Raw genomic sequence first — 16,757 nt, forward strand, 5'->3', positions numbered from 1 at the left:
AATGATCCAAACTAGTCAACCACATAAGCTAAAGCCATGAAATAGACTCAACCGCCACACGGAAGCTCTCTCTCTCTCTCTCATTTATTTAGTTAAATTTCTACTTCCGTTAGATATATACCATCCTTGCTTTCATTCTATTCTACAAGTGAAGCGACTTGTCAGGTCCCATTGAAGCTATAAGGGGCTTCGTAGTTGCTTCTCCCCCTTCGCTTCACCATGCCACTAGATTGATAATGATCAGTAAGTCGAAACATGTACGAGGATCTTTTGTAATTTATTTTCATTATGCAATAAAGTTATATATGATAAACTATACATTTTTTTTTTTTTTTGTAGATAAGAGAGGTATCCGATTTTGTATGGGAAAAGGAACGCCATCCAGTCGTGCGTCTAGGCATGTACTTGTGCCCGGACACAGTCGGGCGCAAAATGACCAGCACAACCCCCCTTTCCATGGGGACAGGGTGGTCATTTTGCAGTCGGCTGTCTGGGCTGTCTGGGCACAGGTACACGCCCACCAGACTTATAGTTTTATTTTTCTCAGCCCAAGTCCAACCTGAGACCCAAACATTTCGGTCAACTTCAGGGTTTGTTGACTTTATATAGGTTTGAGTGAAACAGTACTACCCTCCCATACCGTTGCTACCACTTTTTTTTTTTTTTTTTGGGAAGTCTTTGTAGCTTTCTGCTATTCTATATAAGGGCAATCGATTCGGTTTCAATTTTTTGGTCCGGTTTTGAATCGGTTTAAGATACAATATGTAGAAATCAAAGCCAAACCAAAAAAGAGCATGTGTTTCCAACCACTCGGTTCCTACTTCGGTTTGATGGTTTCAATCATGAATCCAAAACCAAAATCGAAACGATTAAAGATTTCAGATTTTGAAACCAAAACCGAAGCGATTAATCAGTTATGTTTGATTTGATTTTAAATGGGCGGTTTCAGTTTCGGTTATAAATTGACACCCTTGATTCTATATATGCAAGCAAGTATTAGTAATTTTTCGAAATTTATTAGATTTTGACTTTTTTTCACAACATTTACCTACTTTTGCTAGTAATTTCTTCCAATTTATTCACAACCAAGCTCGATATGGCATTGAGGCTTCAAAAACACCAGAAGATTATTGTCAACATTCAGATACCAAAGTATATTATCGTATCACAGGGCCTGCCAACGCATATGAAAGGGAAGCCTCCGCCTCAGCATTTACTTACATCTGAAGAATCCTAAGCCGAACGAACATCTCCAGGTTTTTCTAAACCAACATATCATCTTGTTTTTACTGAATCATAACCATCCTCTCTGGTTTCTCCCGATCCAACATATCCCAATTCCTCCACATCATAGATGTGGTCATAAGCTTTAGACATGTGACGCTTGAGACCCATTACTATCCTTCTTCTGACACAGCAACGCAATTTCAACAAGACTTGCTTTGCCATCAAGCTCGTCCTCGTGGACGGAGGATTCATTCGAGATGCGGGTCTTGTTAGAGCCCTTTTCCGAAACGGAAATTGAAGGCATGTCGATGAATTCTTCGATCCCAAGGGTGACACGCGATGAAGCAGGACCTCCGGGGGGTTAAGTTGATAGCGAGGGTAGAGGAATTTTTTGATTTCCAACCCAAACCCTACCCACATCAGTATAAGAAGCTATATATTCTTTTATTTCGTTCCCCCCCCCCCCCCCCGGGTAAGATCAATATCACAACCAATGAGGTCTGCAAGTTTCACATCTGTACACCGCCGACTCCACCAGCGGGCCGAATAGAAACCCTACACCAACCCACCCCCCTTTCATTCTCCAGCATTGGGGAATGTTGCGGTAGGTGCCAGTCAGTAGCTAGCACCCGCAGCGAAGGGACACTGGGAAAGCCCAGCCAAACTAGTCCAATGCCACAGATTGAATGCGTTGCGTCATCGAACCACGGACCAAAATGACATCCTACTATAGGGGGGGAGGGGTTTGACTTACTACATAGGGTATTCACAAAAAAGAAAAAGAGGAGCGGCGAAGCATAATTGTTGCCCTCGCCGCTACCGCTCCTCAGTAAGATGCGGGAACCTGATTCGAAACAAAGGATATGCCGGGTGGGATGAACCCTCCTCTTCCCTTCCTTCCCGGATCAAGGGCCCCGCTTAAGTTGAAAAAGTATTGGATGACTTTGCAGATTAATGCCTCAATCCCTTCCAAAGACGCTTCCGCCTCGAAGAGCTATTGACCACAAAATGTAGTTGGTTCCAAGCACGAAGCCTCCAGCTCAAACACTCCTATCGCATGGCTCCTCCAAAGTTTGCAGAACTGAGAAAGCAGTTAAATGAACTTCTTGAAGCAGGGTTTATCAGGCCACCTAAAGCCCTGTCCTGAGGCCACTGGCTCTGTGACCGGGGTTCCTGAGCAGCAAGATGGCCAAGAAAAGGACCTATTATCGTACAGGAAGTATATTGTGAGTGGATTGGGTCCTTTTGCATCTCTTTTTTATCATCCAACTAAATGTACTTTTGCTAGTAGAACAGAACAAAATTCTTTATAAACAATCAATCTGTTTTGAATCAAATCAACAAATCTACTTTGGAGACTTCTTTTTTATTTCTCTGGAGAGACCATTGAAGGCAAAGAATGATGGATATATTTGCTTAAACATGAAAAACTTTCCCACTTAATTTGCAACTTCAGATATGATAATGTGATGGCAATAATACCAAATTTCATGTTGCATCAGAAGAGCTAGACCTCCAATATGCTTCTGGGTGGAACTGTCCATAAGCTCAGTATAAGCGACCCCGGCAGTTGGGAGCACCACAATTGCAAGGTCGACCACCTCCAGGTAGTAGCTTGTAGCGATAGTCATAAGCTAACTCCTCTCCCATTGCAATCTGCCCATAAGAGACAGCAGGTCATCATATATGAAGTTGAATGAAAGAAAATACGCTTCTGTTGTGCTACACCATTAAATTTCTTGAGTAATCATTGCCCTTTGTAAGGGGTAGAAACAGTTTGTCCTCTGTACAGTTGGTGGCAGAAGAACAGGAACTACCAAAATTGGTACATTCTCTTCCTTTGCAGCACACATGGATCTCCCAGGTCAGTTGACTTAACCAACTCAGAATATTTCAGTGTAACAGCACAAGTAGGGACCAGGGAGTATGGGACCCTTCATTCAACTATCCCCCATCAAATGGCAGAATTTGTTCCTATGTATCATGCTCTGGAATACTTGAATGGGTTATTCAGTCTCATCAAGTCATGTACAAAATTCAGTTACTGAACCTACTAGCCATATCTTATGTTATGGAAAGAAATACGCATCCATACTGTAAAAGATTAGAGTTCATACATCACGACTTGCGTAGAGACCAATATGTGCAAGCTGGCAATCCATGCTCTCCACTAGCACTTGGTAATTTACAAGGTTTGGCGCGCAACTACAACCAACATTCATGTACACAGTAAATTAAAAAGCAGTCAATATATCCAAGGCAGAAATAGAAAGAATGTCACATTCGTCACCAACAGGGAAAGAAAAATCTCAGGACTGGTTTTGTGCCCATAATGAACACAGGCATCATTCCATGATAGTATATACCATATAGTAAACCTTCCTAAATCCTAATGCATAAAAATGAAAGCTTCAATTAGTAAGTTCCACCTAGGGACCATACACCAAATATACATATCAAAATTATGTAACTTGGTCACCCATTCAAGAGCAGAAACTCAAGAAAAGTAAAATTACAGAATAGGAATCTTAGTTGTCCTAATATGTAAGAATTTAGGACGTTAAGTGGACCATTGGATTAATGCTCCAAATTGATTTGAAGGTGGACCATGCATTAAGGAATATATTTTACTGAGCTCATTGGAAAGAAATCACATTCACATTCAGCAAAACAGCTTCACCAGTAGCTCATCACTTACCTGTGATTGATGAACCGTGAAACATTCCCATATTTAGTAGCATCAATCACATAAGGGACAGCACCTTCGGTCAGTCCATTCAGGTCGTTAATATGCGTATCAATGTCATACAAATAGCTGCAGCCTTCGGAGTCATACCTGTAATTTTGAAACAGGCTTGGTCAAGATAAAGTAGTAGACCTATCATTGGAGAACAGAATTCAGCTGTGGAAAAGTATCTAAAACCTCTCGCCCCTCCTATTTGCCTCTTGATCATTTAAAACCTCCCCAATGTACTCGCACACAAATGTCCCACGTGATATTGCTTCAGCAGCTCTTACTGCCCAACCCTGTGAATTAGCAAACGAGGAAATTAATCTAGGATTCATTAACACCAATAGAAAGTCCACCAATTGTTACCTTATTTTTTGTCTTGAAGACCTCCAATTTGACCTGAACACCATTCTGCAAAACCCTGTTCTGACAAGTTTTGTCGCAGCTGCACATGGAGTTGCACTCATAGACTAGGTAGCCCTCCTTCAAAGTTCAGGAAAACAAGAAAAGTATCAAGTTTAGTGGCCTTCCTCTGTTATAAAAAGAATCTGTAGTACTCCATATTCCAGAAAATAACTGTCACTATTAAAATGTCTGGAACAGACTGTTCTACAAGCTTGTTACTTATAGACACCCAACATGCAGAGAATTCAGAAGCCAATAAGCCTGTTGGGCCTAAAGAAGACAAAAGTACAAAAGAAAATTTCGGATTGGATGGAATTTTGTGGAAGGGACCCATGAAAAAGTGAGTAGTGCAGAGCACAAAGAAAAGAATTTCTCCACCATTGAGAAGTGTGCATCATATCAGTATGGATAGATGGCCAAGCCCCTCTCAGAACATGTGTAAATCAAAAGAACGGAAAAAGACCAGGACAACCCTCAACCAGTCAAGATATAAAATAACAAATTTAATAGAATACGAAATCATTGAAGGCGAAAATCCCATAAAATAGCCTGCTGGGCCTAAAGAAGATAATAATAAAAAATAAAAAAAGTCCAGAAGAAAATTCCAGATTGGATGGCTGTGATCATCTGATGAGATCATTTTATTTATAGAACCAGAAGATTATTTCAAAGGGACCCATCAAAAAGTGGGTAGTGCAGAGCACAAAGAGAAGAAATTCTCCACCATTGAGAAGTGTGCATCATATCAGTATGGATAGAAGATTTTGTCAAAGGGACCCATGAAAAAGTGGGTAGTGCAGAGCACAAAGAGAAGAAATTCTCCACTATTGAGAAGTGTGCATCATATCAGTATGGATAGATGGCCAAGCCCTGCTCAGAACATGTGTAAATCAAGAGAACAGAAAAGACCAGGAAACCCCTCAACCAGTCAAGTTTAGTATTCCAACAGTTGAGCATATAAAATGACGAATGCAATAGAATATGAAGTCATTGAAGGCAAAAATCCATAAAATTACCTCCAAAATGATCCGGCCTTTTTCATCATATGGAAATCTACCATGCATTGTTTTACCATAAATGTCCTCCGCATTTTCATAATCATTGTCAAAGAGATACACATGATCACATGTTTCAGGATAACATGTTGAATGCGGGCAAGCACATCCTAGCTGTGAACTCTGCAGAAAAATTCAGAATAGATTATTATTTGTTTATAGCAATGAAAACACACACACAGACACACACACACGGCACTCAGGACCAATCAATGGGATCCATCAAAAGAAAGTTGTGGACAAAGAGATTTCATGCATTGACCATCCATACTTTTTGCAATAACCATGAGAAGGCCTGACATGGCCAATTCAAACTGTCCATCAGATGATCATCCCTCTTGAATGGTCATTTAAGAAATGCCCTCGCCCACGTTAAACGCATATTGCACCTTGTATTGGACTTACTCCCTTATGAATGACAGCCACAGAATTATTTAATTTCTTTAGTAAAGGTATTGAGACAACAATAATTGCCACAACAGTAATTTTAAAAACCATAACAAACCAAAGAACAGGCTCCAACTGTAAACTGGGAACAGTTCAGGTTACTAGTTCCAGTATAACCCAGCTCAGCCAAACCGGTATTGTTTTAAAGACCATGATTACATTAGAGGTATATCAAGCTGAAATCATGAAGTGGGTTATGCTAAATTGGCAAAACATTCAAATGCCACCTCAACCACCCACGTAAGAAAATAGGCCATCAGACTTTACCAAACAAATCATCCAGGAAAACACAATGGTGCACACATATATAGACATTCTGACAAAGAAATAAAATGAAAGCTAGGAAGAATTAGGGAGATAAGAATCCCATATACAACATATGAAGGTAAACATCCAATATATCAGGCTCTTTCTAACAGTTAGAAAAGCAGAAGAGGAGAATTAAGGCAAACGTGTACAGCTCAGAAGGGAATTATATATTTCGGGACAAGATCTCCTAGGTCAAACCAACTGCATTGTAGTCTGCATGCCCTGTAAATTCATTATATTGACATGCAAATATCAAACTGACACACAGATGTTCAATGCTGGCGAATTTCATAATCCAAGCTAAACAACGTAGACCAAAGACCAAAAAAAAATCTAGAGAGCAAAGCATACCTCCATGTCAAGGCCTAGGGATGGATCAAGAAACCGATCAGTGACATAGGTAAAGCTCTCCCAAGGCATCTGACAGCCAGCATTTTTCCGAGCAGACCCTTCCTCTACAATGTTGACCAAACCCATAAGATCCTCATCCACCACACAAGCTACTGGGACTGATTCCCTCCCAAAGCTAACATCTTCGCATAAGACTATCACTTTTCTCATGGGTTTTGCTTTGATATGCTGAGAATCAATTATGTAGTGGCACTCATCTATTTCCCACTCCTCACTATTTATAGAACTTACAGAAAGTGTAGATGTGGGTTCCACACAATTACTTGGGAGAGGCATCAAGGGTGATGAAAATTGAGAGTTTGTGAATGGTTTACATCCTTTAGGACAGATGAACCCTTCTTTATGCCACTGCACTTGAATATTAAATTCACTACAGAGTTTGGCCGCTTTCAGATACAAACGTTCAGGTAGTACTCCATACTTCTCCTGCAGTGTGGCTTGGAGGCTTACCCTGCAGCAAGTTGAGCGAGCAACAGAAAGAATCTCAGGGTTATGTGGTAGGGGCTTTGTTTTCTTAATCCCAGCAAACAAGATCTTAGCAACAATCGAGCACTGCGGTTCTTCCAATCTACCAAGACCTTCAGTCTCATTTACCTGAGCCTGCACTGTTGTCCCCCCGTTGCTAACTGACCCTGATGGCTGAATGAGTTTCTTCATATTCAAATTTCCCCTGTTCCTGATTCTATATGAAGCTGCTCTGAGACCTTTCTTAAAGTTAGGATGGCTAAGTCTCCCTGATTTTAGTTTATAAGGTTCAAGACGGATCCCTTTCTTGAGTGCACGTTGACCTATAGAACTTGGATTCATATGAGCAGCTTGATGGTGACGACCTAGATCAGGTAGGAGATCAAACTTCAACCCGCAAAACCGACAAATAAACTTTCGGGGCCCACCTTGAATCTTGGTGTTATTCACCACACCATCATCATTGCCTAGCTTGGTCTTTGGAGGAGAAGCTTCACCTGCAGATACATTCTGATGTTCAGGAATGCTTGGTTGCCCAAAATCCACAGAATGCACAGAGAAGACATGCAACCATAACAGTTTGGGATTCTCAAAATGGCTACCACAAGGTATACACTGGGAAAGTATGCACTGCTCTAAGAATTGCACCCCATGTCTCTCTGTCACATGGGTCTCTAGCACTTTTCTATTTGTAAATGAATTCATGCAGATTGCACAGGCATACCCTCTGAACAACCATTGTGCCTCTTTCTTGTGAGCACCCATCCAATGGGCTCCAAGTGCTTCCCCATCACAAAATTCCTCTGTGCAGATCTTGCACTTAACAGACTTCTGAGTGTAGTGGGTGTTTTCATGGACCACAGGCTTCAGGACTATTTGTTCTGCACGTGAAGGGGAAACTGGCTTATCTTCATTTGCATTAAAGCCCCAAAGCTTATTGAGCTTCTCTTTTTCAAAGTAAACTAATTTCTTAAGGCATTCACCAACATATAAATCTTTAGAAGCTTCAAATAAGATCAACTGGAGTTGGGCCTCCTTAGGAACTGGGTTTCGGCGGGATAGGACCTTCTTGATGTAACCATAAAGAATCTCACAGGCTTGATGCAAATGTAATTTTTGCTCATGGGAGCTGCAATTCCGCAGAAGATCAACAAATACTTCCTTTGATATTATCCTGCTTTTACCATTCCTTGCCCGTTTAAGAAAGGCTGGTTTATGTTTTTCACAATACAATGAATGCAGCTTTGCACGTTCAAGACAAGGATCTTCGCTATTTGTGTGGTATGAACCGATGCACTGGGGAAACTCAGATTTCACATTTATGATGTTTTTCGCAGTTAGGGGTCCTCCCTGTGTTAGGGGTCCTCCTTCCATAACCGAGACTGCATTGTTTTGATCTGCTAAAATTATTTCCTTCCCATATGCAGCTCCTGAGCCAGGAATCTTCTCTCTGTGCTCACTCTCTTGCTTATTCCCTGATGTAGTTGAACTTTCAATATTCATCAAGTACTGACCATTCTGAAGTTTATGTTTCTTGCAAAATGGGGAGCCATATCGAGACCGATGCTTACATTTCATACCATGAGTAGTGGTGCCTTCACACATTGGCGCATCAATAGGTGGAGATTGTTCCTCCTTTGTAGCTTTACTGATGGAACGAGAGGCCAAGTGTACACAACAGTAAACCTCACCATCACTTGCCCACCTCCCACACTGCCTTCCCTTAGCTTCAATAAAAGCCAGGCACTGGCGGAATTTATTCCCAGGATCCAACAGTTTGCTACTACTCCCTCCATCAACAATTGTCCCTTCCACTTCTGCCATTCTGATGAACTCGGGATTTTCAGCTTCAACTTCAATTTCATCCCATCGGTCAGCCATGCTACCATGATACTCTATTGGAACAGTTCCCTCAGTAAATGCTCCCTCTTTAGGACGCCCTGGCTCCAATGTTTTAGTATTTCCAAGATCCTGGCTATTGAAAACTGAAGAATCAATCTCAATCGTGTTAGCTTGAGGGTGAACATCATGCGAAGTCAAAGCTTGCAATTGGGAAGCATGAACATCTGCACGACGGACTTCAAGCTTGGGCCTTTTCCTGCTGCTTTGGGGACCCATTGTTGGGTAGTCATCACTGTTCTGTTGTTCTGTGTCTCCAACACCAGCTATGGGGTGTGAAGTTGAGAACCACTTCATGACTTCTTGCTTCCAGGTCTTCCACTCAGAACCCAACTCAGGCTGCACAGGTGCATTCCAGAGCGCTTCAACGTCATTCCATAATACAGACTCTACTAGTTCCTGGGTCAACAAGGAAAAAACACATTAACAGCGGCGGCATGTGAATGGGAAGAAAGTGACTTCAGATCAATTCAAAAGAGAATAAAAGGTGTATTCAAGCCGGTGGCTAGGAAGGAAATCTTCAATATCATCAATATATATCATGACAAGGGTGTATATTAAAGTCTCTTTGCATATTTGACTTTTCTGGCCACACTAAATTCTAGAAACAAAAAGAAAAAGTTAAGCTCCAGCCATGAAAAGGCAGAGCAAAGACTTTAATGAAGTGGACAGACTAACTTATGAAAGACAGTAGAGAGAGGTATTAAAACCTGGACATCTACCATGGTGATTTCACGTGGCATTGAAATAAGTAATTTCATAAAAGCCAGTAAGTTAAAGAAACAGAATCAACAATACCTTCACCATGCTATTAAAAGCTGTCTGTGCTCTAGGAAAAATAATTCTGTCATGTGTTAAATCCTGGACACCTACCACGGTGATTTCAATAGCATTGAAATAAGGAATTTCATAAATGCCAATAAGTTAAAGAAACAGAAACAACAATACCTTCGCCATGCTATTAAAAGCTGTCTGTGCTCTCGGAAAAATAGTTCTGTCAATGGCTACTCTTAAGTATCCAATTATGTGTTAGAAATAAAATGTCAGTGCCCAGCAGATTAGTTACATGCATGATAGGACTACAACTAGCTTGACCTTGGAGGGGGGGGGGGGGAGAGGGAAGACCAGTGCATTCAAAGGGAAAATAAAGACACATTACACAATTTTCATTGCTAGATATATAGAGGGTAGAGGAATAGGAAATCCTCTTATAATACCCTCATGAAATGTTAGATTAATGTGAATCAGCTGATATCTGATCGAGGGAACAATTAAGATTTTGACCTTGTGTCAAAAGATGGTTGGATCAGAGTCACTCAAACATTAATTCTGAAGAGTGCTGGAAAACAAGAATATGAAATTAATAATTTCTAGTAAAGGTTTTCACACTCCCAAAGTTTAAGTAGAATCAAGATTAATGGTCTATGGACTATGTTTCCGTGATACTGTCACATACCCATTTTCATAGTGAATGTCACGTGACATACTTAAAATGCCATGACTATTGCTAGCGACATGAACTTACACACATCTATGACAGAAATTCAGGGTTGCAGCAAATCTTAAGAATCTGGAATATATCTAAAAAATATTAATTAAGAGTCTAGAAAAGGGAGCTATAAAACATATTGCATATCCAAGACAAAATTATCGCACAAGACAGTGGATATTTTCCTTACATAAGGAAGCACCCCTTTTATTTTTAATACAAGTCTGTGGCAAATGGGATAAGTACCTCCTTCAGTGTTTCAACAGATTCAGCACTCTGTGCATTCCTACAACGATGTGCCCAAAGGTCAAAAGAATGTTGTAGCCAACCAGAATCTATAAAGTGCTGCAGTATCATCTGCGTGAGAAAGAAATCCATTTGTACAACATAAGCAGTTTTCTAAATGCACATAATTCGGTAAACTAAAAGCAGATATAATAGAAGAAACACAAATGGAGGTAAATTTCCAATTCTCAAGGCATATGGGTAGTCTATAAACAGAAAACCTAGACACGGTGCATATCCAGAGATCCAGAGTCAGTATATGCTCCCCACACAGTTAACTCTTAAAAGCCCAAAATTAAACTAAGCAGATAATGCTAAATGAGTCAGAAACAGGAGCAAAAGATTAGGATTAGCCAAGGGAGGTTGTATCCTCTCTTTTTTTTCACTGAGGGTAAAAACTTGTGTCAGTGCACTAGTCTATAGCATATATGCTATTAAGTTTCCAAAACATAGAAGACGATGACTCTGTCAGCCTCAGTTATAGGGTGAAAAAAAACTACCTTGTTCCTCAGTTTCCACTTTATTTTTGTTCCTATCGGAAACATGGACCAGAAAGTGGGTCTCTCCCTCTACCAATGTGGCTATATTTGTTTAGACTATCAAAGTTTGCTTCAGAAAGGCCCCTCACTGATTAGTCCCCTCATATACTGCCAGTCTGCCACATTATGCCCATCACATTCACCAGTGGGAACAGCTAAATGTACTAGCATATGCTAAAAATGAGATATAATTGCCAATATTCTAGCAAACAAGCTCCGCTTTGACATGAGTCAAACATATCATCAACCCGCAAAGTTAAAGAACAGTTATGTCAAACTATGCACAAGGAAGAAGTCTCTAATACCCTAGAAAGTAAAGAATCACTACTAAATTGCAGATATTAAAAAAATATATGCAAAATTATTTCTCTGACTAGATCCTACAATGGTGATTCATTAGAACTCGTTAATTTGTGTCTAATTCTACAATTTATCGAATGAAAATAGGGGTAACAGAAAGCCCTATAACTGTATGTTAAACAGTAACATAAAGAGAGAATCATTAGCAGCCATCAAGTGCAGGAATTTACACTCTGAAGCTTCAAAAGCATCCTTCCAAGCTCTGGATAATCTTTGCAACGGGAAGACTCCATAGCAAATTCCTTCCAGGCTGTTACCTTTCGAGCACTCTCTATTACAGCCTTTTGAAGAGGGAGAAAAATATAAGAAAATGCATGCAAAAAGACAAACCAAAAAAAGAAAGAAACTAAGGAAAAAGAGACATGAATATCAATTCATACCTCAGTATGCAGTTGGTCACTAATATTCAGCATGGCAATGGCAAGTTTTTGCATAATAAAACGGCGTGGAGTAGTTAAATCTTTGACAATTTCCACCCCAATGTGATGTGTCCTATGTGCAATTGGCTCTGGGAACTCATAGATGGAACGGACAAGTAGTGTATCTACCCAAGAATGATTCCTAGTCTGGGGAAAGAACACCACGATATACTTCTTCCTATCGTGTGTAGGCTTTGCTTTCAAAGTTGATAATGGCCAGTCAGCCCTTGCACATCTGATACCTGCCTGCCACTTTCCTCTCCACTATTTGAAAGAAAAGGAAGAATCAACATTGGATTAGAACAAGGGCTTCATGCACTACTCAACCATACACTGATTGTTTTATTTCTTTATTTTTAGCAAGTAAAGATAAAAATATACTAGAGTGAAAAAGAAAAAGCCAATGTTAAGTGCAAGATACTGCCATAAATTATGAAGACCCTAAGATCAAAAGCCAAAATTGCATATTCAAGAAAGCTACAAACTAAAGCCTCCCTACTAGCAAAAACATATCAATCTTAAACACACTCCCCTCACCCCTTCCCCAAAGAGAGAGTAAGAAGCTCTGATTATTTCAACCCTCAAATCCCCTAATTGCCAGCAAAAATTCAGTAGACTGTATTGGTAATTGATGAGTGCTATAAATAAAGGAAAGACAACTAGCGCGTACACCCCTGGGCATATCACAATAAGAGTTACTTTCATCCCATTTTCTGGTCAATTTGCCTTGCTACAGCCATTAGACAACTGCAACACAAGAAATTTCCCAGGTGGGACCGTCAAAGTTAAATGCAACAACAACTAGTGTTGTGTGATGGAAGACTGTCGTCATAGTCTTGAAAGCTCCTTAGATTTCCTCTACATATGGGGTTTTGTGAATGCATTTCAAACCAAAACCCCAGAGACAAATTGTATCATAATACATCATGAACCAAAAAACTATTAATTCCATGATAGTAAAGTTAGTCAAAACAACATGATTATCAAAAGAAAAGATCTGGAAGTCAAAAAAAATAACAGCAAGGGATACCTTGACCCACAGTGCTACAGTTCCAAGTTGATCTGGCCATTCAGCCACAGGAAGATGAGATTCTCCCTCCAAGTTTCTATTTTGTAGTGCACCTTCAGTTTTATCCACAATCAGATGGGAGTTCTCAGAGGTTGTGCAAGGTTCTGAACTTTCTTTCTGCTCATTCATATTATCATGTTGAAAATCATGAAAGTTAATAGATCCTTGCCCCTCAAAATCTGAAACTCCACTGTAAACACCTTCTGGAGCATGTAGACTGCCTATTCGCCCTAGATCTCTACTTGGACCTTCAGTCTTCGGCACAGAGGCATCCATATGAAGATGAGATTCTCCCTCCAAGTTTCTATTCTTTAGTGCACCTTCAGTTTTATCCACAATCAGATGGGAGTTCTCAGAGGTTGTGCAAGGTTCTGAACTTTCTTTCTGCTCATTCATATTAACATGTTGAAAATCATGAAAGTTAATAGGCCCTTGCCCCTCAAAATCAGAAACTCCACTGTAAACACCTTCTAGAGTATGTAGACTGCCTATTCGCCCCAGATCTCCATTTAGATCTTCAGTCTTTGGCACAGAGGCATCCACCATACATGTACTGTTTGATACTTTCACTTGTTTTCCCTGTTGAGCTGGGTTCTCCACCATAGGAAAAAGCTGTCCTTGGCCTGTTTTGATGGCAGCTGGATTCTCCAACATATTGGACATCGGAACATGGCAGCACTCCCATCAGTCCACAAGATTCACAATGACATAAAATGTTCTAAAAACAATAACAAAGACAAACCAAATGAAAAAGTTAGATCAAGGATTAACATGCAAAAGTTGATGAAATACAACTGAAGCTAAGATAGGTTCTCGAAACCATAGTTCGAAATCTCGGTTGAAACCACTGAGATTTCGCAAAATATCTCAGTTCCGACGAAGATCAAAACGAAATTTAGGTGCGACTTAGTAGGAATGCAGGGTTTCGACTGAAATTTCAGTTTCAATACAAAACAGTGCAAATAAAAGCATAATTCCAATCAAAATGGGTTGAAATTTCGACCCGTTTTGAGAGTTTTGAGTGGTTTTACCTGTTAGAAGGGGAAAACTCCAATAACCAAAAAATAATCAGATTTGATATTTTTTGGCAAATCACCACATTTCTTGGTGGAACAAAGTGTTGAGGACTACTACAGCGCATCTACAGTGACAATTTGCCACATTTGAGCAAGATTTATGTAAGACTTAAACTTAGAGTTATACCATTTTTCCCCCAAAGGTTTTGAGCCTTCCTGGAACTCCGTGTGGTACTGACATAAACTTGGAGGAACAGTTTCGTAGGGTGTTTTAACCTTGGTTGTACACTTGTACTTGACTACTTGTAATACTTTGACATTGTGTAATATTAAATGCTGCTTCTTCATTCCTAATGCATATTTTAGTTGTTTACTTTGAATTATGTGTGTTCTAATACTAAATTATGTGTAAACTAGGTTATATTAGAGAAAGTATACAGTATATGGCGTACACTACCAACCTAGGCTATGAAACCAAAGTACAATTCTGGGTGTTTTTTCTTTTTTACAATCCAAAGGTTCCAATATGTTCAGAAATTCTTAGTTAGGGTTTCCCTCAAGTTTTAGGCCAAAATATGGGCATTTGACCACCAAAATGGCCAGCTGAAACATGCAGAGTCTGCAGAGATTCAGTCAAATTTTGGTCGAAAACCGAAAAATTGCGATTTTGACGAGGGTTGAGACTGAAATCACAAACCTTGCTCGAAACACATTTCATTTGAAATGATCTGAAACCACATGGCTCCTTCCACTCTAATGCCAACATCAATGATCATAAATGTAAAGCACACGAGAAACAACATTAGCTTCAGATAAGAATCAGATCTAGATATTCCACAGAGAACTCAGGGCTCTACTCCTATAAATTATATGATAGCAATTTCAAAGTTAGGCTGCCATTTATTTAAACCATGGACCAGGATTCAAGACATGCCTATATCCTCACCCTATTGCAAAGATATGCCTTCAACCCTTACCCATTACCTTCCAGGTTTGAGGGAAGAAGAAGAAAAGTAAATAGTAAGAAAACATCTAGCTTTCTCACAAAATACCAAGTGATGCAAGAGACAAAAGTAGTACTATTGTACCACTAAAAGAAAAAAGTGGTGTCTAACTATGAGAGAGTTGGACTATAATCATCCTAAGGGTTAGGAACTGGTCATATCCATGCCTGAACCACTGATAGAAACAGGGTCATAACTACGACCATGATTGCCAATGATTTGAAGACCAAGAGCCAAGCGAAACCCTGCCAAACAATCTCAAAATATCCTTATAACATGTAATCAGAGATGGAAAATCTACCAAAGGCAAAAGCAGGCAAACGCACAGCCAAGATGACAGAGGAAGAAGATGCTACCAGTATCTGTATTTTAAGGAGATCACCCAACAAAAATTGACACAATTTGATGTCCATGAACATCCATCTATCATATATTCTCTTGGATTTTCAGAATACATACATACTATGTGTAGCAAATATAGAAACCAACCCCTCCATGTTAGTCCATGATCTTTGGAGCCTTGGAATCTTTCAATCGAAAAATGTGCAAAAGATTCATACAGTGGAAGAAAATTATATTTCCTTGCAGGGAAAAACATCAGTGATCAAACCCACAATCAAAAACTTCTGGTTTTTCTTTCATTTGTCTGAGGCCCTTGCGAGAAGCATGAAACAAAACAAAATATGGTAAAGATTTATTTTTCAAATTAGAAAGAAGAAACAGTGAAAACACAACAAATTATCTGTGGAATTCCGTGAATATTGAATACTGGCTTGATCAATGTGATCATAGCCCAGCCTTTATTTATAATATTGAAATCATATGACAAAAATATAACTAAGCAATGTGGGACTAAAACCCACATACAAGAATACCCCCATGGACAGATTTACCCTTGGACCCATATTACAACACTCCCCCTCAAGTTGGTGCATACATATCAAACATGCCCAACTTGCTAACAGTAGGAAAGAACAATTTTGTACTGATTCCTTTGGTAAGGATATCAGCCAACTGTTCACTAGACTGAATAAATGGAATACAAATAATTCCTTGTTCCAGCTTCTCTTTGATGAAGTGTCGGTCAATCTCAACATGTTTGGTCCGATCATGTTGGACCGGGTTGTGAGCAATGTTGATTGCTGACTTGCTGTCATAGTAGAGTCGCATAGGAAGATCGGCACTCATCCCCAAGTCTTGAAGAAGCCCCTTGAGCCAAAGAAGCTCACAAATACCCTGTGCCATAGCTCGGAATTCAGCTTCAGCACTAGATCGAGCCACAACAGCTTGTTTATTGCTTCTCCAAGTAGGTAGGTTACCTCCAACAAATATGCAATATCCAGATGTGGACTTCCGATCATCAGAACTGCCAACCCAATCTCCATCAGTGTACGCTTCTATCCGGAGATGGCCGTGTGGAGAGAACAATACTCCTTTCCCCGGAGCTGACTTGAGGTAACGGAGAATTCTGTATGCTGCTTCCAAGTGAGAAGAGTGAGGATCATGCATGTATTGGCTGACAAGGCTTATAGCAAATGTGATGTCTAGCCGGGTATGTGAGAGGTAAATCAATCGACCCACTAACCTCTGATAGCTGCCTTTGTCCACTGGCTCACCTTCCTTACTC

General features: G+C 40.0%; 1 protein-coding gene across 3 annotated transcripts in view; it reads right to left on the reverse strand.

Moving 5' to 3' along the window:
- Positions 1-2,602: 2,602 nt before the first annotated feature.
- Positions 2,603-16,757, reverse strand: part of LOC122662185 (histone-lysine N-methyltransferase SUVR5-like) — a 28,635-nt gene continuing 14,480 nt past the window's right edge. The window contains exons 2-13 of one of the 3 annotated variants that reach the window (XM_043857755.1): positions 13,626-13,788; positions 13,072-13,358; positions 12,003-12,305; positions 11,793-11,903; positions 10,685-10,795; positions 6,526-9,348; positions 5,380-5,541; positions 4,325-4,441; positions 4,151-4,254; positions 3,926-4,063; positions 3,345-3,432; positions 2,603-2,883 (exon numbers count right to left, since the gene is read on the reverse strand). In XM_043857755.1, the coding sequence (XP_043713690.1) occupies positions 2,776-2,883; positions 3,345-3,432; positions 3,926-4,063; positions 4,151-4,254; positions 4,325-4,441; positions 5,380-5,541; positions 6,526-9,348; positions 10,685-10,795; positions 11,793-11,903; positions 12,003-12,305; positions 13,072-13,358; positions 13,626-13,773 (4,500 nt within the window). In that variant the 5' untranslated portion in view covers positions 13,774-13,788 and the 3' untranslated portion in view covers positions 2,603-2,775. Of the gene's footprint in view, positions 2,884-3,344; positions 3,433-3,925; positions 4,064-4,150; positions 4,255-4,324; positions 4,442-5,379; positions 5,542-6,525; positions 9,349-10,684; positions 10,796-11,792; positions 11,904-12,002; positions 12,306-13,071; positions 13,359-13,430; positions 13,829-16,757 lie in introns of all 3 variants that reach the window. The other 2 variants (XM_043857757.1, XM_043857756.1) reach the window with 2 other exon arrangements.

This window comes from Telopea speciosissima, chromosome 5, assembly GCF_018873765.1.
Source record: "Telopea speciosissima isolate NSW1024214 ecotype Mountain lineage chromosome 5, Tspe_v1, whole genome shotgun sequence".
In the NCBI taxonomy this organism is placed as follows: Eukaryota; Viridiplantae; Streptophyta; class Magnoliopsida; order Proteales; family Proteaceae; genus Telopea; species Telopea speciosissima.